This window comes from Calypte anna, chromosome Z (genome assembly GCF_003957555.1).
Source record: "Calypte anna isolate BGI_N300 chromosome Z, bCalAnn1_v1.p, whole genome shotgun sequence".
Taxonomy (NCBI): domain Eukaryota; kingdom Metazoa; phylum Chordata; class Aves; order Apodiformes; family Trochilidae; genus Calypte; species Calypte anna.
The window spans coordinates 39,456,762-39,483,650 of record NC_044274.1 but is presented as its reverse complement, the minus strand read 5'-3'; the positions used below and the strand labels follow the sequence as shown (position 1 = coordinate 39,483,650).

The following is a 26,889-nucleotide window of genomic DNA, read 5'->3' as shown; positions in this document are numbered from 1 at the left end:
TATGCACCACCATGTCAGGGCGATGGATGTCACACTGGTGATGATTTTTTTTCCTAACGAAAAAAAAATAAATTAAGCAACATGCAAGTATCAAGTCATAGACTTCTGAAATACTCAAACTTCCTATTGTGGCACCAAATTCAGAAGGTTAAGATTACTTCAGGTTACGTTTAAAATTTATTTTAACAGAAACTGCATGGCTTTGCTTTCATACTGAGGCCCCTTTTGGCTGTTATAGTACAGATACTTTTGGAGGAGAGACTGTTACCTCCTCAGTCCTTTTAGGTGTTAGGTGTCATAGGCCTTACCTCTTACTGAGGAGGACAGAGCAGGTGAAAAACAGGGTGTTTGTGTGTTTTTAAATATTATTAATTGTTGTGTGCTCTTGGAAAGAGTTTTTTTGCCAAATGTTAAACTGGTTTGACAAACTCTATAGACTGGTGCTGCTGCCTAGAGAAGCAGCCCCACTAATGTCTGTCTGTCCTTCCACTCTATCTTTGCAGGCACAGGTGACTGGACGGTAAACTGGAGGGAGTTTGTTAATCTGAAAACTAACATTCTTCCCCTCAGTCCTTCTCCTTGTTAAAATTAAATTTAAAAAACTCCACATCTTTCTTTTTCGGCATCACCAAATTTAAAAAACTCCACGTCTTTCTTTTCCAACATCATCAAGTTCTTTTTTCTTTTATTTTTTTTTCTTTTTTACAGTTTTCCTTTGTTTCATCACTACAGGTTCTGTTTACATTGTCTTTTTTATACCTGTAATGCTTGAGCAATGGCTGTGCTTTTTTTTTTTTTTTTTAGGTATTACACTTTTCTTTTGTGGTACTAACATTGACAGACATGAGTCTCTCAAAGTTGTCCCCAAAATATAGATGATCATAAAATGTGAAAGGTAAAACACATTGAAACATGTGATGTGGCATGTATGTGGCAGATTTTTTGCTAGCATTAGAACAAGCAGTTGGGGTTCTGGTAATAACTTTGCAAAAAGAAAAAAAAGGGACAGAAAGTAAGCCTTATTATCAATAATTGTTGTTTTTTAATAAAACAGCTGCTTTCCATGACGCTGAATTAAGAGTTTTCACAGGTTTCTATCTTTCACAGTTAAAAGGAATAACTGAGGAGAAAACAAGCCATGAAGACATTGGTGGTTGCCATTGGAGGGTAAGTATTAGCAAATTAAATTTTCTCTACAGTTAAAGACTGGTCTTCCTTTCAGAATGAAGTTACATAATTCTATTTATGAATGGATGTTTTCTGAAAATAAATAAAAAATCATGAAATTGACCAATTTTATAGGATGTACATCCTCAGAAATTGTTTCTGTATCTGCTGGAGGTTTCCCATACTACCTCTCCTTAATCATTCTTGGCACTGCCAGATGTACTATCTGAAAGCTTTTGGAACCTACCAGAAAATTTCTACACATAGAGACTATTTAACCTGACTAAGTTTTTGAGAGGTTTGGGTTAGTGTCTTTGTGGTTTACCCTAACCATACAGAAATGTGTTCATGAGCTTGTACATTTGTTTAAAATATAGATCTTTGCCTTGATGCTGTTTTTGCTGTGTTTTTAACTTAGTGTAACAAATGGAGGGAAAACAACACTGGCAGAAAAGCTGAGGCATATGCTTCCCAAGTGTCATGTAATCTTTCAAGATGACTTCTTTAAGGTAACAGTATTGATGGAAAGACCTGATAGGTAAAAGTAGGCTTAAATAGATTTTAGTATCATTTTTTTAAATTGATGCTGCTGAAAATAATGCTAACTTTATAAGAAATAAAATGAGCACTGGGTTAATAGAGCTTAAGGTGGCCAAAACCACTGTGAATACTCAGCAAAAAGAAGTCCACTGTTTTCTTTCATACTCTTTCAAACTAAGCAAATAGGTGTTATGTTGGATACATTTTTCAAGCTCTTCTCTGCCAATAATATGAATTATATTGCTGTTAACTCCATACCCAAAGAGCAATATGTAGTTCTTTGTTTCCCAGATCAGAACAGAAAAACAACTTTTGCATTCACATCAAGGAGGGTGAATAATTTCTGAAGTCCTAATTAACTTAATAGGTATGATTTGGAGAATTTGTTGTTCTCAACCAAATAGTGTTGGCATTGTATTTTAATAGTTGTATACAGCTGTTTCATTTTGAAGATAAATTTAATCAATTGGGATACAAATGTCTATGACCCTTAGGTTCTACCTGAAATGCATGTCTGTGAAAGTAGTCATAAAAGCAAAATACTCTTTTTTTTTTTTTTTTTTTTTTCCCCCCTCCAGCCAGAGTATGAAGTAGAAACAGATGAACGTGGATTTAAGCTATATGATGGTTAGTAACTGTAATGCATTGCTTCTGAATGTTGCTCTGAAATTCTGTTCTGCTGAGTTCAACACTTCTTCCCCTTTACACCCTGTCCCTCTACCTTTTGAACAAGTTGGTAAACAAATGGTTGTTCAGTAGAAATCCTTTGTTCAGTTTCTCTCAGGTCACTGGGACAAATAGGAAGACTCAGTGAACTAGTAATAGATCAACTAGTGCTTGTCCTGTCCTTTTCTCTTTTTAACCTTTTCCTTGGTTTCTAACAGTTCTGTCTGGTACTGTTCAGTTGAAAGTCTTCGCTTGCAGCACTGACATGAGCTTAACTCCATAATTTTCTGTGTAACAATGGATTTCATAGTCCAGATCAGTCAACACTTAGGTCTGACCTGACACCTTTATTTCATGTAGGATGTCAGGTAGACCAAATCTTTTGAAGCTCCTGGTTAATGCTGGCTTAGCGTGCCAGTTTAGTCTAATAAACCTCTACATCCAGAGCTACTTTAGGGCAGTGCTTTGGTTCAGGTTGTATCACTTGTGAACAGTTACTAGCTAGTCCGTGTTGATACTTGGTAATCACAAAATGTATTATTACTCTGCAACACTGGCCAGAACCTTATATTGTATCTGAAAACTAAGTCTTAACCATCTATGCAGTTTTTGGCTCAACTTCTAGACTTCAATAAACTAGAACATGAAACTGGAGATATTAATTTGGATGTTCTAGTTCAAATATCTGGGTTTAATGCTGTTCTTCAAAGCACTGCTAAAGTGTGTTTGCTCTTAGGTTATCCAAAGTTTGCCTGCTCTCTATGCTTCAGTGCTTGGTCAGTATGTTCTTACACGTCTACAGGCAAAAATAGGTGCTACTTTGTGCTGTTTTGCTTTGTAGGCCATAGAATAATAAGAATCGTTTGGGTTGGGAGGAACCTTAAAGATTATCAAGATCCAGCTCCCCTGCGTGGGCCTGGATACTTCCCCCTAGACCAGGTTGCAAAAGGCCTCATCCAGCTTTGTCTTAAACACCTCTAGGGAGGGGGCAAGTCTCCTTTCAATCCAGTCAATCCACTCCCACTCTCTATATGCCTGAAACCCACTAAAAACCCAAAGCAAAAATTTTTGAGCACCGTCCCTTTACTTGTGTTAGTCTTTACTTCTGACAACTGACAGAAGGCTGGAGATCTGGAAGTAAGTTTTTACATGTTTTATGGAGTAAGAAGCTTCTGGTTTGCAGCTTCTGTTATCAAGGGAAAGGCTGTGAAGTGAGTTTATGTGCTGTTCGGTGCCACAGAGATCACACACACCAGAAGTACCCCAGTTCTGGGGAAAGCTTTAGTTTCAGGGTATCATCAGTTGCAAACATGGAGCTATTTACATGTGTGAGAGAGAACTTTTGGGGTAGTCCCATGCCCTTTCATTTAGACTTGTATGTGGATTACTTGATTTTTATTGATTAACTTAGAGTTACTTAAGAGGATGGTGATGATTATATGATTATCCTTCTCTGTTTTTATGGGGTGCCATTCTGTTTTCATCTAGAGCTTGATGCCCTTTATATGGATGATTTGGTGAAAAGTGTTCATGATTGGATTAAGTGCCCAGCAACCTCAGTTGTAAGAGATGTGCCTCAGAATACACGTAACAATCTGCAAAATACAGATGATGTTTACATTTTGATTGTTGAAGGCTTTCTGCTATACAATTATGCGTAAGTGGTAATATGTAATCTAATATAATAAAAGATGCCCTAAAATGGAAGAGAGAGATAAATATATTATCATCATAGGCCACTTAATGAACTGTGGAACAAAAGATTTTTTTTGACCCTTCCTTATGAAGAGTGCAAAAGGAGAAGAAGGTAAGCTTATTCAGTTATTGCTCACAGAGGGTCACTGTACCCACTAGCCTGGAGAGTTTCTTTTGTACTAGTTTTCCTCAGACCTTGTAAAATGTAAGCTATTAGGACCACCTGTCCTCTGTGATTCCCAGGGAAGACTGTGTAGCTATTTGACCAACATTAACAATAGCATGCAAAGATGCATGGTAATAGGATAAGGCAGGGTAAACATTGTGGCTGTGTTTTAGAGCACAGGAATATTAAAATGTGGAATGTCTTCCAAATGATGAAAAGAGAATTTACTGTCCAGATACATTTATTTACATTACTGATCCCATATGGGAGTTAAACAATTCAAAAGATATTAAGCGCAGCTTAATATCTTGGTTGAGCACAGCTGTGTGATGACTATTGTCAAACAGTGTTCATGTGTGGTTTTTAGTGTACACTTTGTTTAGATTGTGTGATAATTATACTTTATATCTGATGGAGATTGTTCAGCCAGTGTCTGACTTTCCTCCAAATTTGGAGCAATACTGTGTGCTTAGAGAAGTACATATGCATGAAGTCAGAATTTGCTGGCTGAGTGAAGAAATTCTTTATTCCACTTGCTTAGGTTTATTCCACTTTCTTGATTTCTTGGTGGGCTAACCTTTAAAGGACTTAAGTGCCCAGGATGGAAGTGACTAGACAAAACCACTCATCATTTAAACTTGAGCAGTCTGTAGCACTTTCATTACAGCTAAATTTATAGTAATACCATTTTCAGTTACAAAAGGTAATCTTTTAATGCCATGTATAATTTGATTGGCAGAAATGGGTATGTGAGTATGAGCTTGTGTCACAGATTCTGTTGGAACAAAGGAGTCTCCTTTCTCAAACAGTTATAGGGCCTTCCAGCCTGTTTTTATTTTTAATAGATGCTCTTACTAAGCCATCTGCCTTTAGGGAAAAATGTAAAACTTGCATGAGAAAGCAAATATATTTTTGTGTAGCACCAGAGTCTATCAGCCAGCAGATATGCCGGGGTACTTCGATGGACACGTGTGGCCTATGTATCTGAAATATAAAAGTGAACTGGAAGAGAATGCAATTGACATTGGTATAGTATCCTTAATTTTAAACATAAAATGCTTAAGTGTGGCACGTTTTTTGGGGTTGTGGGTGTTTTCATGCAGGTCTGTTTTCTTCAGGTATCTATGGCAATTGGAGCTGTTGTTGATTTATTTTTAAGTGTGTGGGGTTTGTTTTTTTTTTTGTTTTTTGTTTTGGCTGTTTTTTTTCTTTTAAAATGACAGTTACAAAGTTAGAAATATTCTGACCACTAACTATGACCATTTAACAAGCTAGTTGGTATATGCAGGTGAGCATACATGTGTATGGCTAAATAGGAAGCTTCTGAGATGATGACAGAAGTCTTCATAACTAAAAACCTGGTTCAAGTCCTGTAAAAAGTTGAAGATACTTCCTAGGTGCTTTTTGTACACACTGCAGTCATGAGTCTTCCATCAAAAGAGTCAAAAGCTGAGTCAGCTGATGAGTGCTGCCATAAGCTTGTGTGATGTTAACACTTCTACAGCTCTTCGACTACCTGCTCGTGGAGCGGGGGACAGAGGAAAGAGAAGTCTCCATCAGCACAAAGATTAGGGGATTGCTTCTTGCTGTGCAGTGAGAATGGAAACTACCTTAACTTGCTCGAGCTGAGGAAGCACCTGAAGTCTTCAACTGCTTAGGAAACTTTCTGCTGAATTACTCCATTGCTTTACTGTCCTAGTGTTATTACCACTACCCCTACAGAGATTTTAATGCCACAAAAAACCTGTTTCTTAACTTGAATACTTTTCCACTATGCTATTTTTTTAACATGTAAAATGAATTTAGGAAAGAAGAAGAGGGAGATACTGTTCTTGCTTTTTACTTTGTCCTCTTACTGCCCCCATAGAAATACCAAAAACTTTGCCAATTGCTGTTACAGAGAACTGGTACAGAACTCGTGAAAACATTTTCTTTTTTCTTTCTTAGTTTATTTGGATGGAACAAAACCTCAAGAAGAGCTTTTATCCTATGTGTATAGTGATATCATCCAGGAAATAAAAAAGCTGAGAGAAGGAAGTAAGTAATTTTACTGAGAATTTAATCTGCTTATTCTATACCAAGTTAACAAGAATATTATCTTTTTGTATGAAAATGCTGCAAGGATTATATAAATCTGTATCTTTGCATAAATTTGTATTAGAGCCCCTATACATGTTTGCTCATTCCTCTAAGTCATCATAAACTATAAAATGGGATTGAAATGGGATGTTCTGAAACAATAGTTGTGTCCACTGTTAGCTAATGATAGAATAATTCAAGAAAAAAAAGGGAACAGCAGAAGCATGGGGCAGGTGTGTTGGTGGCATTAGCTTTTAATATACAATAATGTCATGTGCAAGCAGAGAAATGACCCCCACAGCTTAAATGTGTACTTTATATTTCAGATCAGCAAGTCACAGCATAACGTAGAAAGCCTGTGTTCCCTTTTGGTACAAACCGAAAACCCCAAGACTATCATATTTGGCAAACCAACCAACTGAGCAAATGTCCTGTGTATGTCCATAATACCAGTGAATACAACATAAGTAAACTTGTATTGACTGTTAACTCTGTGTAAGACTGAGTGTTATTAACACTGCATTATTCTTTAGAATTTCTTTAATCACTCATGCTTTGGCTGATCTGTTAATCTGACTGAATGCATAGGTTTTAAATAATGTAAACATTTTGTATACAAAACCATGCTATAAAGATGCAGTTCTGTTGGATTAATAAGCATTAATAATGGATTAATGCAGTTTGAATTGTCTGTATAGGAATAACATTGATTATCTGTAATATTCTTATAAGCTGCTGATCACTGATAAACATGGTTAGAGGAACTAGCTGTGGCAATAGAAAGTTTAAGATTGTGTAAACTGTTAAGATTGCCTGATTCAGTAAGGGAATCTGTCATTGAAAATATTGTAACTGAACTTACTTAGACTTTGCAGAACACTCTGGTGTTTGTCAGATAATTTCTATGTTGTGCATTGTTTGAAGCAGTTGAGAATGGATATTTAACAAAAAACACAAACAAATGTGAAGAGAAGTCAGGCTTCTGGAAAAAGATGGAGGAATAAGATGGTGGGAAGAATGTAGATGTGTTGTTAACAGTACTAAGTACATCAGTTGTGCAAGGATCAGTTATTGGAATGGCATAGACTACTAGACAAGAAATGTATGCTTCAAGGAGAAGGAAGGAAGAAAATACTTTTGAATTATCATATTTTAGGTTGAAATTACAGTAATTAATGAGTTCAGAAAGCAGATATGCTATACATAAAAGTTCAGTTACAGGATTTATGTTTATGTGTTCAGCTAAACAAGGAAACTGGGAAGTGGATTAATTATTGGTTGCTGAATAAGTAATGTACTAACTACTTGTACTTTTTCTGTACAATCTAGTTTATTTTTATTAGAATAAAAATCAAGCCACAGTTATGCAAAGCATGGACTAAATTTCTATGTGCCAGCTGAACTTACCATTATGATTGAAACAATTCTTTACTGTTAACAGTGTTAAGTACCAAATCTGCATATAAGGAAGAGGTCTTAAACAGCATAGAGCTGTGCAAAGCTATCTTTAAGACAACGTAATTCCAATCACTATTTTGTTGGTTGGGTTTTTTGGTTTTGGTTTTTTTTTTTTTTTCAGTAAAAATACTTGAAGTTATGTTTGCTCAAAGGCAGTGACAGACTGTGTGACTTTAAACTGTGTTTTTGTTTTTGTTCCCCTCTAAAGGGGAGCAACTGTAGCAGATTTAGCTAATGTTTGGTTGGTTGTGGTGGGATTGTCACCAGGTATGCCCCAAGCTGCCCTATCACATCCCTACCTCAACCAGACAGGAGGATAAAATAGGATGAAAGGCTTTGGGTCAAGGTAAGGACAGGGAGATCACTCAGCAATTACTGTTATGGGAAAAACAGATACAGCTTGGTGAAATTAATCTATTGCAAATTAATACCAGAGAAGGATAATGAGAAATCAGAAAAAATCTTACCTTTCTCCCCCTGCCTCCCTTCTGCCTGTGCTCAGCTTCACTCTTGGATTCCCTGATTGATGTGAGGGAGTGGGAAACAGATGTTGCTGTGAGTTCACCACACATTGTCTCTGCCACTCCTTCCTTCTTACACTCTTCTCTGGTTCCATCATGGGGTTCCTCTCACAGGACACCGTCCTTCAGGAACAGACTACTCCAATATGGGTTACCCGTGGGGTCACAAGTCCTGCTAGCAAACCTGCTCCAGCTTGGGCTCCTCTCTCCACAGGTCCTACCGGAAGCCTGCTCCTGTGTGGGCCCTCCATGGGTTCATAGCCTCATTCAGACCAGGAGGTTGTACAGCAATTTTTTCCCTTCTTTAAACAGGTTATCACAGAGGCACTACCACTGCTGCTGATGGGCTCAGCTTTGGACAGAGGCACATCTGTCTTGGCTCCATCCAACATGGGAGAAGCTTTGGGTGTCCTCTCACAAAAGCTAACCCCTCCATGCTACAAAAAACCTTTTCATTGAAACCCAATACAATGGTGAAGGTTAGATTTTCGTTGTTATTGTTTTTCCCATCCCTGCACAGAACTTGTAGGCCCTTTGAATACTTCTGAAGTATTTTCTTAGGTGGAGAAATATGTGAGTACAACTTAAAAATTACACATTGGTTCTAGAGGAGCATAAGGAATTGACAAGGCTAGGAAGTGAAAGATTACAATGTCTCTTTTAAGTAGCTGTACTTGCTGAAATAACAGCAAGTTTCTCAGTGTCTGCTTCTAGGACTGATAATGCTTGGTGTTTATAGTTACTGCTAGAGAATGGTGTGCAGAACCAAGGACACTGCTAAGTTCTGTGGAACATCTTATGCTCTGGAAAAAGAAAGGAAGTAAAGGGGTCACACCTGTGGCCTTACTTTGGGGAGAAGCAGACAAGACAGGTGGCCAAAATTGACCAAATAGTATTCCATCCCATATGTGTCATACTTAGTATAAATTTGAGGGATCACAAGGGTCAAGCCTTTTCCCTTTGGCCCTTCTTCACCTCTTCCTCCTTCTTTGCCATCCTGAGAGGATTTGGTTTGCCTGCTTGTGGTCCCAATCTGTACCAGCCTGAGAGTGTGTGTTCCTGTCTCCAGCCCCCAACTGCTGCTGACTCCAGGAGTCCAGCCTGGACTTTTCCAAGGCTGCCCTGCAGCCTCAGTGGTGGCATTGAATGTTACTGGAGGGAGAGGGGAGAGGAATGTGGTATTGATTTTCTGTAAATTTGTATGTATTTTTTTTCTTTTATCGTTACTGTTTCATTAAAGCTGTGTAGTTTAGTTTCCAACCTGTAGGTTTCTCTCCCCTATTCTCTCTCTTTCTTTATCAGGGAGGGGAGTGGGATTAATGACAGAGAGGATCTGTCGTTTGGTCAATTGCTGGCCCAGTGTTAAACCATGACAAGGTGGTACAGCCCCTGAAAGAAAACATCTACTTTGCCCCTGGCAGGTGCTTATTGACTGCTAGTGCTGTGTTAGCTGTGAAGTGCCTGAGAAGAGTTGCCGGACAGGAGACTTTGGCTCATTTTGTGAAGAAAGTATGTCTTTTTGGAAGTGTTGCCATGTGCTGCTGGCTGCAACTTCAGGCTGTCATAGCCAAAGGAAACCTTGCCAAGTGTCTTGCATATGTTTAGAAACATATTAGCTTAATCTTCATTGTGTCAAAATAACAGAGGGAACATGATAATATAATAGTCATTAAAACTGATTAAGTGGGAACAAACTTCTAGTCTTGCAGAGCTACTGGTCTCTTTTTAACCTTCAAAGTTAAGGCTAAAAACTGAATTTCTGTTTACACTGTGTGTCATTCAGATGTTGATTTTTGTCAGCTACATGGTGTTTTCTACTTAAGGAAATGCTTAATGTGCCCTTGGAAACAATGATTCTTTTGTCAGAGTACTGTCTGTGCTTCCTCTCTGGCACTACCACTGGACACTTCCGTGGTCAAAAATGTCAAGCTGTATTTGCAGAAGAGTAAGTGTTGGAGAGTTTTTTTGGAAGAAAATGGATATGTGAGCAATCCTGACTACTTAGCATTAGCCAGAGTGAGCTGAGGGCCTTGAGGCCCAGCCACAAGGTTACTAAAAGATCAGCTACGTGCAAAGCATAAGGGAGTTGGCAGCAGCAAAGAAGAATAACAGGAAGGGAAAGCATTGCATAGACCGTGCATAAACAGTTGTATTTACACCAGTTAGATAGTGCCCTGTGGCATATGAAAAAGGTGTTGTATCAATCAGCAGTCTGCTTATGTTATTAGCCTGACTGGATAGGAAAGGGCTACCGCTACTCTCAATAAACGGAAATACTTTGCTTACATTAATCTGTGTGTTGTCTACTGGTCTCCCACAAATGGTGCCTGGAACAGGGACCTTCTTCCTGTTGCTTCCCAGGAGGGATGAAGACATCTGGAATGAGAGGGTAGCGGGAAAGGTGACCAAACAGCTCATTGCCCTGACAGCTGGTAGAAACACGCTTGCTGGAGGAATCTCACTCTAATCAGGTCAGGGAGGAGATGGGGTCTACACTCAGTAAAGAGGAAGAGGCAGTAGTTAAGCTGCTCCAACATATCTTGTCCAAGAGAGGGATACATTATGAGAGTGGCAGTCTGAAGCAGCTGCTTCAGTGGGCTAAAGAAAGAGCCCTGATCCCCACTGTCGGTATAGCTTTTGAGCTGGAAATGTATAAAAAACTTGGGAAGTCCCTATGGGATGAAATTAGCAAAGGATCTAAGGAGGCTGGAAAATTAGCCACATTGTGGGGTCTGATTCAAGACATATTAAAAGAAATAAAAAGTGAGAGGGCAGCAGCAGCAGCCTCAGTGTTCGCTGCCTTAATGCCTGATTAGCACTATCAACAAATGGTCAAAATATGGACTTGACCTCTAAACAGTTATTTGAGACACCTAAAATACCCCCACCAGCACCTGTGGGGGCTATACTAATTCAAGCTTGGCCAACTGTGCCATTTGACCCTGTGGTTCAGCCAAAAAGTAAAAGTGGGACGGAGAAGCAAAACCAAAAGTGACTGAAAACACCGCTGCCACCAGAACTGTTGGTGGACCCAGAGGGAGAGAAGCCGGAGAACATGGGTGAGGAATCTCTCAGAATGCAGACCCCCACCCTCCTGCCTGCCTGCCTGCCATGGCTCCCGGCTGCTCTGCCACTGCTGCCTCCCTCTCCCCCCTCCATTGCCCAGTTCATCTTCTCAACCACCATTGCTATCAATCTATCCTCCACTTCCCCTGTCAACACCGGCAATGCCTGCTATAGAGCAACAACCAAAGGAAGAACTGAGACTTGGAGACAAGCAACTAAGGGAACTACTGAAAAAACTGAAAGAACTGGAGACCAAGGATGAGTATACCCCTGAAAAACACCCTAGTTTTTGCTTCAGGGAATATCCCAAACAACCCAGGGGCACTAATCCATTTTTACCTCCTGATCCATTCCCTATTCCTGCTCCTACTTCCCTTAACCCTTTAACACACACTGCTCCACCCCTTCCAGATCCAACATGGGGAGGGGGGGAATGGTGGGGGTGGATCTAGTAACTAGATGGAAGGGAATTATTTGAAATGCTATAGTTGAAGGAAAAATGGTTCCCATCATGGGTCCCATGGCTTTTCAATTGATCCCCCCTCCAGGGGGGAGGAGGTCAAAGGGTTGCATTAGATTGGAAAATGATAAAAGAAGCCAAAGCCACCCTTACACAGTATGGTTTGAAATTGTCATTTACTCAATCTCTTTTGCAACATCCTTTTACTGCTCAATTGTTGACACCATATGGCACAAAAATGCTCATTAATACTCTAGCTCCTTCTCAACAACTGCAATTTCATCATAAATGGCAAATGCGGTGTGAAAACACAGCTGAGATGCCTAGACAGAACACTGATGTATTATACAGGGTGCAAGAACAAATGTTACTGGGTGCTGGTCCTTTTGCACGCACAGACTTGCAGGCATGGTTTCAAACTGAAGTGTTATAACTTTCACAAGAATTGGTGTTAGGACGACTCCCGAAAGGTGCTACAGCAGCTTAATTGTTAGAAGCTTCTGAGCAAATGCTAGAAGCAAATAAAGCTGCTTAAGAGCCATCATTGCAATATGGTCCTTAATATTGATGTATATTGTGATGCATGGTGCACTGGTGTTTCATACAGATAAAAAACTTGGTAATTACATTTTCAGTTTTGGTTTGGGAGATTGTACCACTTCATCTTATTTCAGGCCAAATCCACCAGATTTTAGTAGCAATAGCATTTCGTTTTTGGTGGGTGTTGTTAATTTTGTTCATATATTGTTGAGGAGTGAGACAAAAACCACAGTCATGAGAATGTGCATGCCTTTTTGGAGGCCGAGAGTTGCTGTTGGGAGAGTGAGAGCTGCCCCTGGTACAGAGAACACCCCAACGCCCCCACTCTTCCCCCCCCGCAGCTGCTTCTCACCCCCCTCACACAAGGGCACAGGTCAGGATACAGCTGACCAGCATCACCAGAGTATCTGCTACACCTGCAGCTGCTGTCTACCCCCACAGACACTGCTGCTGCTCAGAAAGTGAGCCAGCCCCTGCAGACACCACAGAAAAAAGAAAAAGAAAAAAAAAAAAAAAAAAAAAAAAAAAAAAAAAAAAAAAAAAAGAGCGAGCATATACCCTCATGAGAGCACTAAGAAGTAAACAACACCACTTTCAATCGAAATGCTCAATACAACAATTGGGCCAAAGGTGTAATGACAAATTTGAAATTTAGGGTACAGCAGTACATAAGTAGCACGATGGTAAAGAAAACTAGAAAAATTAACTGTAAAGTGAGAGTGCTGCTGCTAGGAAGCTGGTGTTCTTATTTCCACTTAAGTTTTGGTGTGCTAAAATTCTCTTGTTCCACTGCTACTTTATGTGATTAACCAAAGCATTACCACTTCCTGTGTGACTCCAGACCAGACCGATACAAGACAGCATTCCCTGAGAAGGGGGTGGGCCCTTAAAAAGAAAGCCCTCTGGTAAAATCTGCCTTTTCTCAAAGCCAGCTGGAAAGGATCATGGTTAATTGCTGCAGGAGACACAGATGGTGTCAGCACCCAGTCAAACGAGTTTTGAGGAGGATGCCCTCAATTGGTCTCTGGGTGCAAGTGTAATATTGTGGGAGAAAATTTAGAGACTCCTATGTTGCTAGCAAAGCTTAACTTGCCTTGCTTTTCTCTCACGGTAGTTGCTGGTCTCCTTGCTTTCAGGAGGCATAATCTTTGTTTAGTCTGGTGCAGAGGTACTTACAGGACTTCTTTCTGGTGTCAGCACAGCTGTTCCCCTGCTGGGGTACCTCACCACAGCATTTACCTACCGAGCCAGAACTGGGCTTCATTAATTGCTGAACTTGTACTTTTAATTTCAGCGTGGGACCCGGGGATTCGTGCTAGGCAGCCACGCATCCTCTCCAGGTTCACCCCAGAGGTGTTCGGCCTCCCTGCCCACCATTTCGTACAGCCCGGGAATGCCACTATTCCACCGTGGCTTTTTTCTCCTTCCTTGTGACACCTAACGCGGGCATGTGGCAAGGACACGGTCCTACAGGACTGCCCGTGGTGGGATGCCTCTGCCTAACGACGCTGGAGCCCAGTAGTTATCCCCGCACCTCGCAGCGTAGAAAGCACCTAAACCCCAGAGGCTGACGCAGCCCGGTCAAGATCCGCCCCGCTCTGGGTCGGGTCGGATCGGGTCACGTCACACACAGGCTCGCCCCGCCCGCCTCTTTCCCTCGCCGCCGCCCGTCCTCTCGCGATAGTTCCTGGCTGCCCCGGGCCGCCTCTCTCCACCCCCGCCGGAAGTGAGCGGGCGCGCCGGGCGCGACCGTTGGCGGCGGCAGCTGCGGGGATGTCGGCCACGTGCACCGTGTCCCGTAAAGCGCAGCCGCCGCCAGCGTCCCCGCGTCCGCTGGGAGAGAGAGATCCGCCGGCCAAGGCGATGCGCAGGGGGCTGCGGCGGGGTCATGAAGCGGAGCGGGAGCAGCTGCCGTGGCCGCGAGAGGGTGGGGGCGGCGAGCCCGAGGCGGAGCGGCCGGCCCCGCTGAGCGACGAGCGGCGGAGGCGGCAGCCGCCGGAGCCGAGGGCGCTGGCGGCGGCCGCCACGGCAGCCAGTGGGGAGGCGGAGGAGGAGCGGCTGGAGCGGGAGCATTTCCGGAGGATCATCAATGCCTTCCGATATTACGGGTAACCGAAAGCTGCCGCCGTGCGTGGGGCCTTCTCGCCCAGAGTTCCTTCGCTTTCCCGTCCGCTTTGGCGTGGCCGCCGCCGGTACTCGGCGGGCAGCGCTGTGCCTCTTGGCGAGGGGCTGGAGCCCCAGGCGGGACGGGACCTCTGACCCCCCCACCCTCCCCGCTTTCTTCCGGGGTGCGCGTCACGTCTCTTCGATGTCTTTATCAGCTAGGAAAGAAATAATAATAATAATAATAAAAATAATAATGCTGTGTCAAATTGCGGCGCACCTGAAGAGGGTCTGAAAGGACTCGCTGTAAGATAAAATGCTTAAAGACGTTGCAAATGCGCAAAACCACATCAGCTCTGGCTGGCAAAGAAAGACAAGCAGTGCTTCGATTTTGGGGGAAAAATTTGAAAGACGTGTTAATTTGCACAAGAAATAAGACCTGCTGATAGGGCTGAAGGATGCTATTTTGTTGTAACTTCACTAGGCATTTGTTGAGTCAGAAAAGTTATTAATGGCCCTATAAGAATGCAGTAAGGGGTGGGAGAACCTGGCTTTGTATCTGAATCCATTAAATGGAAAAGGGAAAAGGAAAATGAAGTTTCTCAAGCTGTGCGTTGGGAGGACTGGCTGAAAGACTCCAGTGGTCTGCAGTACTTTGGTAAACGATGTTTTGTTAGTCTGCATTTGGAAAGCATATTTGGAATGTACCTACAGTGCATACTCACATACATCAGTTTACAAACCATCATACGAAAACCCATACAAACCATCAGTTTCTTCATGACAGTGAGGCTCTTGGAAATAATGGGTGATATTTCCAATATTTCTTTGCTGGTTTTGTATCTTGTTTCATTTTCCAGGACCTCGTATTTGACAAGGAGGTTGATCTTAGGTGATCCTTTGGTGTCTCTTCCAAACTGAATTCTGTAGTTTGGTTTGGCCATATGTCTTGGTTTGGCTCGTATAGAGCTGATTTTCTTCTCAGTAGCTTGTGTTACCAGTTGGATTTATCATGGGATTTTATGTGAGAACAATGTTGGTAATACACTGATTTTCTTAGGTTTTGCTAAGAAATAAGGGCTTTTAAACTTGCCATGATCTGTTAAGAGTGTGGGTGCACAAGAAGCTGGAAGGGAGCATAGTTAGAGCAATGGCTCCATATTAGCCAGTTGAATATTCCGTATCATGCACTGTCTTGGTCAGTGTATAATTAGGAATTCGCCAGGAAGTTCTCTCTTCCAGGACTGAAGTTTGGGTGTTTCTCTCCTGTGAGACTGATAGGCAGGGACAGGCTGGGCAGCAGGTGTTGAGCAGCTGCCTGAATCACTTGTTTGTATATTCTATTATACATATTTTTATTCTGTTTCAATTCTGATTTTTTTTATCTCATCCCATGAGTCTTTCCCTTTCCAATTCTTTCTCTGATTCCCTTGGGGTGAGGGGAGAGTGACCATGGTATATAGCAGCTTGACAAGTTAAAACCAGGACACCATGCCAAGGGCTCTGTGTCAGTTATTACTATAACAGCATCCAACTGTAGTTTACTGATAGTGGTGACATAATTTTATTCTCAGGCTTTAGAAGCTGTGAACATCTTTCTCAACTTCATGCTCCAACTCTGTCTTTGGGTTCCTTTTGAGTATTTTTGTTTTGATAAATGCATAGGAAAAGGATGTGACTCAGATTTCCAGTACAGAAGTTGAATTAAATTGCCTCTGCCTCAAAGAAATAACTTCAAGTGAAATTATATATATTATGAGTTAAAAATAATCTATCTGTAAACGTCAGCGTGAGTAAGGCAATGAGAGATGTTAGGTGAGTCCAGACTAAAGTTCTTTTCTTCTGGAGATACCCGGACTTCATTTTTTGTCTGTAGTTCTGATTTCAGTGATTCCTTCATTCTACTAGAAGGCTGCAATTCCACATGGAGAGGTAGGGTATTATGGGTCAAGGAATTTTTCTGTCAAAACTTTGAAGGAGGTGGTATTAAGATAGGCTGATGCATTTTATATAGAAGATCAGTTTATTTTCATTATTACTTCTCTATTTTTTGTTCCTGAGTGTAATTTTAAACTGGTGTCATAGGTATTGCAATGAACATGGCCTTCTTGGTAGCAAATATATGATGTTGGAAATACTAGCTGGTAAAATTTTCAAATGGAGGCTGCAATAAAAATTGCAACAACTGCATCTTACTCTCTGTGGTGGCTAGTTTTCAACTTAGTGCTTCTGACACAAGAGTTTTATAAACTGCAGTACTCCTTGACCTGATAAAACGATTTGCTGCTGCCAAAAGGGGCAGTATCCCTTGTCAAGGCTTAATGGCCGCTTGCTAGCTTGTCCTTATTATTATGCTCGTCCAGCTTGACTCACTAGACTGACAGAAATCTAACAAAATCTATACAAGACTTTTCAGGGTTAGGAAATTAAATGATCTTTATGGCAGGCCTGGTGAATACTAGAATATGGTGTGTGACAGAGCTGTCCTGGGTGAGGAGAAGGAAGAGGAAAGAAAAAAACCACCTCTCTCTCTTGGCTGTAGAATCACCTTCTTAATGTAACTTTCATTTTGGAGAAATGGAAGCTTTCTATTTTTAACTTGGATCAGTTACATGATCAAATTGCAGTATTCATACTTGAGGGGAAATGCTGTTAAAAGAAAGCAGTTTAGTATCTTAATGTAGCTGCCAGAGTGCTGATAAGGTTCAGCACTGACTTACACAGTGACTTCTGTTTCAGAAGCTTTTTACTTTGAGGGATCTGTATTCACCCACTGCATCTCATTACTTCTGTAGCCAAAGTTTACCACAGCACCTACCTATTAATTTAATTTAAATTTGATTTTTGAAATAATTTGTTTGGATTTTATGGATTTGGGTGCTGGTTTTTCATTGATTTTTGTAGATCTGCATATTATGGTAGTCATCACCAGCACTAGAAATGTTTGGTGATGAAACTCCAAGAAGAAAACAATTATTCTTATAAACTAATAACATCTTAAAAAGGGTGGTAATGTACAACTAAAGCTTAGAACAAACATCTTTGAAAACTTGTACTCTAGTAAGGAATTACACTTTCTGTGTCTAAAGAAATGAGTAATAGTAATTGGAGAATCTAACAGTCTAAATATCTGAATGCTTCAAAAATCTAAATGCTTAAACTTTCTGCTTTTTAGAGTGAATATGCATGAACGAGTGAACAGAACGGAGAGGCAGTTTAAATCTCTCCCAGCCAACCAACAGAATCTTCTTCCTCAATTCCTTCCTCACCTTGACAAGATTCGGAAGTGCATTGATCATAATCAAGAGATACTACAGACCATTGTGAATGACTGCGCTCGTATTTTTGAAAATAAAGAATATGGAGAAGATGTATGTTAAAATGGATTTTTTTCATTCTGCAAATTTGAATTCTGTATGCTTTGGGATTTTCTGCATTTGTCTTTTATACCTGTAGGTCTCCAACTTTTTCTTATTGCCTTCATTTTACTTCCTGATTGCTGCCATTTTCTCGCTCTTGTCTTCCGTATCTAGTAGAGCTCATGTTCAATAAAACTGTTTGGTTTTAGTCCTTTTAGTTACTCTGAAGAAAATTACAGTAATTGCTTACATGTAAACCAGCAGTCTTTCTTTGCTTCTTAATTACCTCTACCTTGGTTACATTTTAAAGATACTTTGTTTTCATTTAACAATGTAAAGCATAAATGGTGTTGTCTGTCTCAGGTTACTACCTGTCATGGCATTCCAAATCAGTTAAAAGTTTTAGGCCACATGTTTTTAATGTTGCTATCAGTAAAAACATCTTCACTACTTACCTGCTTTTTCATTGCGGCATATCTGCAAAAAATTGCCATCAGGCTGGCAGAGATGGAAACTGTAATCCTTTTTTTGGTATCAGCAGGCAAGGTATAGTAAGGGGCAGATCTAATGTGAGCTTAGTGTTTCCTCATCAGTAACTCCAGGGATCCTCTGAGGATAAGCAGTTCAGCATCTGCACTAGCTGAGGCCTGGTGCTATCCTGAATTGTTCCCTGCTATGCCATACTGTGTTTATTTGATGTGGAACTTGGTCTCTTGTCTGCTGAACTGAGACAAATTCTGTGTGTTTAGAATTCTAGGTTGGATTTGCACCCTGGTTCTAGAAGTTAAAGTCGAGTGCTTTGTCAGCTAAAGCTCCCAGTACCTTTATACCATGGCCTTTGTCTGTTTATACCTTATTCCACACACCCCCTTGCCCAACACTAAAGGTACTTGATATATTTTCCACTAACTTTTTTTTTCCCTTCACTTTAATCAGGGTAGAGGAAAGATTACACCAGCTTCAACATTTGACATGGACAAATTAAAATCCACTTTGAAACAATTTGTGAGAGACTGGAGTGAAGAGGGGAAGCCTGAGAGAGATTCCTGCTATCAGCCAATCATTAATGAAATTGTAAAGAACTTTCCAAAAGAAAGATGGTAATAGTATTTTAAGACTTATTTTTTATGTGGGCATATCCTGTTGCATGAATCTAACAAAGGTTTTATCGAGTAATAAAAAGCTTGGATTTAAAATGATAGATTTTTTCCATCAAGAACGTTTTTATTTCTAATACAAGGTGTTGGAGAAGAGTGTAATCTTCACAAAGGAATACCAGGTAAACTAGGAGTATTTTTTTTCTACAGTGTGATGTAATGGAATATGTGTTAACTTTTCAAGCAAGAGACCTCAGGAAGTTGGTAACACGGTGCTCAGTGAGGTAAAGTGTTCAGATAAGCAGATTCTTCAGAGTGTGTGTGTGTGTTGCACGTAAACAGAAGAACCTTTGTTCCAGCTGCAAGTTTTGACTACCACCCTTCAGGGCAGAAGGAGGAAAGGAGGAAGAAAACTCATAACCTGTAGTGGCGTTCAACTGCACTAAGAAGTTAACACATCAAATACTGAATTCTAGCCTTGGTTTCAGACAGCTGTTACAAGGCAAGTCTAAAAAAAGCTTTGCTGTATATGTCAAGGTCACTTTGTGACTGCATTGGCTTGTTAAAACCACCAAAATAGTATTTGGTGCAGGGTTTTTTTAGTTTGCTTTAAGTAGCAGTATACTGATAGAATATCTGAATATACTACTTCTACTTCTTAGTAATTATTTGTATAGAGATCCTGTCATTTAGTCAGCCCAGTCGTTGTAAAGCAAATCTTAGTTTAAACTTCAGTCTTATAATGGCAATATTTATGAACTTCATACTCATAAATTTTAACAGGTCAGAATTTAGGTTTCTTTATAAATGGGTGTTCCTGTGAGATTTCTTCCTTCTCAGTAATTGCTGGCACAACGCTTAGACCATTTTGAACATAACTTCCACTAGACATCTTTAGATTTTCATTAATAAAGGCTTAATTGTGGCAGAACAAGGAACTGATGTGGTTGCTTAGTCTTTTGTCTTGGGCTAGCTTACCTCAAAGAGGATGTACCACTAGAGATACTTTATGCAAAGATGAATTTTCTGCAATATGTTTTTGTGCTAATAATGCATCTTTTTTCTCTGTGTGCTAGCTTTCAAGTGTTTTGGCTATGGCAGAGGTAACTTCTGTCAAGTTTTAGAGATTCATGACCGAAGTTGGAAAGTGTAGGCTTTCTTATTCATCTATGATGAGCTGTGTTTCAAAAGCAGCAGCTGGTATTAGGAATCAATACATGGTCAGAGATTGGGTAGATCTGAAGTTGATAGCTTTGTGCTTCTTCACCAGGAATTCTGTTTGTAGTTTAGCACAACTGAAGTGACAGTTCTGTCCCTGTTATGATGGCTGTGAAATACTAGTTACGTTTAGTTTGTTTCTACAAAAATCTCAAAACATCCCTGTATAGATCAAACATTTCTATTCCAAGTTTGAGTCTTCAAATTAAACTTATTTATAAAATTTGTAACACATCATACCTGTTTAAGAATTTAATATGCATGATCATTATGCAGCTGTAGTAGCGGTTATGTAAAAAGTGTTCTCTGGTCACGTTTTGTTACTTACTGTTACCAGCTTGCTCTTTTCCCTTGTGACCAGAGGCTCTCCAGCTTGGGTGTACTTGACTTTTGGAGGCAAGAAGCAGTTGTTCAGAAGAACCTGTTCTCTTTGCTCATCATGAGGCTTAACTGGCAGTGCCACCTCACCTGTGTGCAAGAAGTAACTTCTTTATCAGGGCAGGCTGTCTGGTCATTCTGGTTCATTTGTGGTTTCAGAGGGGAGCAGTTGTTAAATTTTGAAGGGATAGGCTGTGCCTGACCTGGCCTTAATGAAGTTGTGTGGGCTGTTTGTGTATAGTGGGTGCAAAGTCACAGGACTGGCTGTGGTTGCTAATGTGGGAAGACCGCCTGTAGATAAAATTTCAGAGCTCAGCTTTGCTTGGGTTTTTTGGTTTTTTTTTTGGAGTTATCTTTTGTAGTACAGAGTATTGAAGTCTCCTGAGATGCTGAAATGGAAGTGCTAGTGAAAATGTACTGTTGGCACTGGATGATAAAAATAGCTTTGTCTAGGTGTATTTTGCATTGAAAAAGATGGAGAAATAAATATCTGAAATTTAAAACTCTTAGTGCAAGTCACCTTTTTACTTTTTAATGGATTTTTAATGGATTTTTAGTGGAATTATACATTCAATTTCTAGTTAATATTATCAGTTAGCATTGTAGATTCCATGCACTGGAATTATATAAAAAAGAGTGAGTTTTTGAAACTATACAAATACTTTTCACTCGATGCATGCACATGTTGTGTTATTGTTCTTTGCAAAATTGGCCTGTATTGGCTCAGTTGGTATGCAAAAAACAGGAAAAGAAATGAAGTGCTCTATATTCTTGCTTTTCTAGGATGCAGAAGAGATACAAGCAATGGTTGAAAGCAGCTGTAAATTGGAACAGTCTTGTGAGTAGGTGCTACTGTTATGTTGTGTTTCAGTCCAGTCTTCTGACAAGACTGTCATCTGAAAATGAAATGGCAAAAGTCATTTCTGCCTCCTATTCATCTTCAGAAATAATTACTTCTTTCTGCTTAGCATCTTAACAGAGAATCTTGGTTAGGAGGATCAGCAAAGCAATTTTATGTTAAGTCCCATAAGATAGATCTTCCTCAAGAACTGATAGATTTCCTGCATTATTAATGTTGGAATTTGTGTTTCAGCTCACATGTTTCTACAATATTGTCTACCTTTTGATCAACCATTTGAATTTCTTGTATTTCTTGGGTCTGAAAGAACCATGATCACTGGTTTCTGTAGGAGAAAAGACTAAAATATAGATGACTTTTTATTTCTTGATGTAATGTCCATTTTAATGGGCAAGCATAAGTTAAAAATCTAAATATCCAGATATATTTTTTTAATTCCCTTTTTTTGGTCATCTTTGTTTTCTTTTGCTTCTACTTAACGTTAAAGGATGTAAAAATTTCTGCTTGTTTGAAAGGAACCAAAGAAATTGTTAACCTTTTACCAAATTATTCCCTGGCCAAGAACAGTAAACTAAGGTGCCTTCTCCAGAGTTTCCTTTTATTCATTAACTTGACCTCTGAAATCACCTGTAACTTGGAATTGAAATCTTTCATGCTGGCCAGTAATTTATTGCATTTTCCAAGATAATGGCAGAGCAGCTCAGAAGAAGTCATCTGTGCTTAGATTCCATTTTATTTTAAAAACATACCGTAATAGTCCTAAGGCTGAGCTAGGCTATTCTTGCTTGCTTTCAGTCACATTTATAATGATGATAAAATTTCTGCTTTATCTGAATTTTATTTAAATTTTATATAAAATACATCTGTCATTGCGTGGTATTTATTTCTGTCAATTTCTCCTTAGCCTAAATTTTAATTAAACATTGGACTAAAGAGCAAACTATATCTTAAGTGTTATTGTGGTCCACTGAAAGCTTTACAGGTCTTTACCTGTATGTGTATTAGCCTCAGCTACTATGTTTGGAGAAGAATTCTTCGTATGATTGAGCTTATTAGCTGTTTTCATTATCTTATTTGAAAAGTAGTTGCCCTTTTAAAAAAGGATCTGAGAATGTGATACAGTAAAAGAATGAAAATTTCTATACTGGTAATAGGATCTGTTCACTATTGAAATCTACACACATTACAGAGTTAAGATGACATCAGGAAAGGAGTCCCAGCATGTGACTCTGCTGATGTTTCCACTAATGTGTGTATGAGCTGAGTATTTCTTACACGTATAGTCATTAGCTAATACTGATTTGCAGTGTTTAGTTATGCAAATGAGGTTGGGTTATGGATGTAACACACTAATTTTTCCTCTTCTAAAATTCAGTTTGTCCCTCCAGGACCATAATGTTTTTGCTGTAGCAAATAGGCATAAATTAAGAAACCTCTATTTTTATTATGTATAATTTTCCCCTTCAAACAGGACATAAAGTGAAAATCTTCATTAATGGTTTTAAAACTCTAAAAGCTGAAAATAGGTCTCAGTTCAAAATGCAGTACAGTAATGGCATGACAAATTTTAGGTGTTTCTGCTATTTCTCCACTGTCTTTTGAAAAGACTTTTCCAGTTTCAACAGTTAAGCCAAACACACCACACATCCCTGCTGCTGCTGCTTGCTAGTGCAAGGTGGGCTGCATGGTGGATAACCTGGGGCTGTTATCCCTTGTAACAGTTTTGAGTTGGTTTTTTTTTTTAATTGTTCTTCCTACTCCTACAATTATCTGTCCACCAAAGAAAGTAGGTTTTTCTAGCCTCCTAAATTTTATTACTGTGAAGAATTTAAAAAAAAAAAGTTTCTATGGAATTATTTTTTACCTGTTTTAATAATTGCAAAATTAGTATAATATATTGTATCATAGTGCTTCCACAACCACTGGTTTAATACTTTTAATTCATCAATTGTTTATCACTAACAATTGATTTTAAGTCTTCAAAAGAAAAAGGCATATTTTTACAGCAGGACACTATCAACAGTCACTATTTGTTGTACAGTCAGTTTGCCACATACTTGCTTTCTCTGACTAGAGAGTAAAAAAACCAAACCTTCTTCAAACCTTGAAGGCTAATGTCTGTATTAAAAGGACATGTAATTGATTAGATTATATTCTGTTCTTTTAGCTGTGGTCTCTATGTATGCTAAAATCAAGTTGGTGGACAGTCCCAGACCCTAGTAACTGATACGAAGAGCATAGGCATGAATTAAATTGCTAACAAGTTTCCAGACAGACTCCAGTACCTTTGCTGCAAATATTTTTTGAGGTAGAATTGGGAAGTTTATTTCAGAGATACAAAAGCTTTATATTGTGAGTTAAAATAAGAGATGATTACAGTCAATTTTAAATTGCCACACTTGCCTGCTAGAGGCTTTATCTTGTTTTATGATGAATAATAGTGCAGATTGTAAAATGTCATTACACCTGTATACCTCCTTGTTACTAGTTTTTTGGTTTTTTTTTTTTTTTTTAAGAAAAGGGTCTCTTCTAATCAGTGTATGATAATCTTGAAAGTGGCATAAGGCTTTTCAGTCAGCTTGTTGTAGAAGTGTCCTCCTTGAAAAAGTCTGAGGAGATCTAAGTATTTCTTGAGTAAAATTGTAAGGAAGTTATGAAATAGACTCGTTTTGGAATTAAAGTTAATAGATACAGCTTTTGCTGTAAGATTAGGGTTTGTTTCACTTCCATAAAGTGTATTTCCTTCTTCCTTTTCCATCAAGGTCCCTGTTTGAAAAACATCATCTTGAGCAGTACTTTTTTCTGAATTAATCTTTTTCAGTAAGACTTCCTGGCTAGCATTATTCTGGCTTTTCTTGTACAAGAGAGGTACGGAGAACCCTTGCTTCACAGGAGTGCTTTTAATAGCAAAAACTTGATTTCCTACTTGTTTTTAATCTGAAAAACAAAGGACCTGAAAGTGTAATTGAATGGAAATGAAAATCAGGAATTAGAAGAAGTTTGATTACTTTCCCTTTGAGAGGCTTCACCAATTACATGATTAAGCTGCAACACAAAAGGCATTGTTAAAACTTTTTTGTTAGTTTGTGTGGCCTTCAGAAAAGAATGCTTTCTTTTATTTTTCGGTTATAGTCTTCAGACATGTACTGCTTTCCAGAATTTACATGACTTGCTCACTCATTTTCTTTTCCAATGCACTTCTGAACTCTTTCTGTCATCCTAGAGTTTCATATAGTCGAAGACCTTGCATTTGGCTTTCTTTCATTGTATGGAAGTTCTGATTTGTGGCTTCACTTATTTAGTGGCATATAAGTTGATACACATTTTGTCTTTGAATGTGACATACAAAAGGGAGGGTAGCCTGACTCTTCAGATTTGGGGTTTTTTGGCACATAAAATTACAAAGTCATGATCACAACTGGAAGTTGAAGATACTTCTTTTCAGATTAAATATCTTTTCAGTCTGGCATGAGAGTGTTTTGTCTTATGAATGAAGGTTTGGTTGCCTTGTGATGGAACTCTAGTAGTTAAACTAGATATGTATTGCCTTTTTTTGCTGGAAAGAGTAGAAAATTATGAGGTTCTTAGTTCTTCTGTGTATTGGGTGCTGAACTGGAGAGGTTTATTTCTAGGTATCTCGGCAAACACTGCTGGGTGCCTTCTGGTCATCAACTTGATGCCTAGCTACGGGAAGTGAAGGGTTAGAGAGCTGCAATGTACTTTGATGTAGGAAATCTTTCGTCACTTGATGTGCTTGAGTTAAATCAGTTAACAGCATATTTAAAACCCACAGTTTTGAGAAGGTGCTTTAAGGTTTTTACAGCGTGAATTGTTCATTGGCTTATGGAAGTTTTGTTTGCTTTCTGTTTCTGGGATCAAAATACTCATTTATTTTGTATGCTACCTAATCAAGAAGATTTCTAGACTGTTCAGTAGTTATCAGTGCGTCTCAGAAAAATAATTGGTGGTAATGATAATGTTCTTTCTTTAATTCACTTAAGTTTAGCTTGATAACTATTAAGTTTTCAGGAAAAACATGTTTTGTAATTTTGATCTGTATGCTAAATGAGGGCTTTATATATTATTTTGTGTCATTTTCTGTGAATTATTTTGACTGTACAGTTAACCAATCTGAAAAGGACTGGTTCAATTTGTATTTAGAAAGCAGAGTCATACAGGAAATACATTTCTAATATCTAAGTATATGGGAAAAAATGTTTAAGTAGCCCTTTAGTTTTGTTAAGAGGTATCAGATAAAGGCTTAACTATTATTTTTGTTCTGTTGCAGGGATTTCTCCAAAGTTAATATCCTGGTACCTGGTGCTGGGCTAGGTAGATTGGCGTGGGAAATAGCTATGCTCGGTTATGCATGCCAAGGAAATGAATGGAGCCTCTTTATGCTCTTTTCTTCTAACTTTGTACTCAACAGGTACATAGCTTATGTTTTACTTGCTGATTAAATCCTAGGGAGGCAAAACTGTAATGAGAAAAACTTAAATAAATGAAAATCCAAATCTGCAAATCCTAACACAGTACACAAGGTAACCACTTTTTAGAATGTTTTAATGAAAAAAAAAATCAGTGGGATAAATGGGGGGGGGGGAGCACAAGCATTATGTCTTAGTCATTAAGATTATAGCAGGAAGCATGGCTTTTAAGTTGTAAGACTTATTTGTACCACACATTTTCTGCAAAATCTTGAATAGGATTTATCATTTACTTCTCATCTGTTTCACCGGTGTCAAACGGGCTAGTTAATATGTGCATGATACTTAACGGTGGTGATTACTAACGGAGAAAACCAGTTAAAGTGTTAATTAAAATAGTTTTGGCATGAAAAACAAGCAGTGAAGCACACTGAACCACTTCAAGCAAGTCCTGTCACTGAGTAGCAACTAAAATAATATAGTTAATAGTTCTGCAATTACTCTGAAGTACTAAATTTGAATGTGGTAAATTTTACTTTACAGGTTTAATTTAGAGTCACTTTTCTGTATCTGGTATTATGTCACTTGCACTGGAAATTACTGGTTGCATAATTAACTTGTAAGAGAGGAAAGAAGGTTGGTTTTTTAAGTAAGAGGGTGGGCAAGTTTGAAAAGAAATCTGGGAGTCTGTTCTGTTTTTTGAAGGAGTTCCTGTGTGGCATACACTAGGTGGTCCTGCTCTGGCAAGGGGGTTTGACTCCATGATCTCTCAAGATCCTTTCCAGCCCCCAACATTCTGTGGTCTGTGAGTTAGTATCAAATTCAGAGAGACAGAATTTGCCCATTGTCTCACTCTTCAATCTGAAATGATAAACCTTTGCTGAAAACACCTGAATTACCGGCTTGTATTTTATATTGTTGCATTGTTTTGGAGCAGTTTATAGACTGACTGTCCTCAGTGGACTGTGATGATCTTAAGTGAGCAGAAACAGCCAGGGGAAAAGACTGTGCCTGCTGCATATCTGCTTAAAACAGCAGTGGTCGTCGTGATGAAAATAAGTATTTGCTAGAGGTTTGGTTTTTTGGTTTG

The 26,889-nt window shown here is 39.2% G+C and overlaps 1 protein-coding gene across 2 annotated transcripts in view; it reads left to right on the top strand.

Moving 5' to 3' along the window:
• Window positions 1–1,091: 1,091 nt before the first annotated feature.
• CARNMT1 (carnosine N-methyltransferase 1) overlaps window positions 1,092–26,889 on the top strand; it is a 34,591-nt gene continuing 8,793 nt past the window's right edge. Inside the window, exons 1-8 of one of the 2 annotated variants that reach the window (XM_030467109.1) lie at window positions 1,092–1,167; window positions 1,586–1,676; window positions 2,286–2,334; window positions 3,862–4,030; window positions 4,109–4,180; window positions 17,637–17,832; window positions 18,757–18,920; window positions 25,661–25,801. In XM_030467109.1, coding sequence (XP_030322969.1) covers window positions 1,139–1,167; window positions 1,586–1,676; window positions 2,286–2,334; window positions 3,862–4,030; window positions 4,109–4,180; window positions 17,637–17,832; window positions 18,757–18,920; window positions 25,661–25,801 — 911 coding nt within the window. In that variant the 5' untranslated portion in view covers window positions 1,092–1,138. Of the gene's footprint in view, window positions 1,168–1,585; window positions 1,677–2,285; window positions 2,335–3,861; window positions 4,031–4,108; window positions 4,181–14,102; window positions 14,467–17,636; window positions 17,833–18,756; window positions 18,921–25,660; window positions 25,802–26,889 lie in introns of those variants that run through there. The other variant, XM_030467108.1, reaches the window with a different exon arrangement.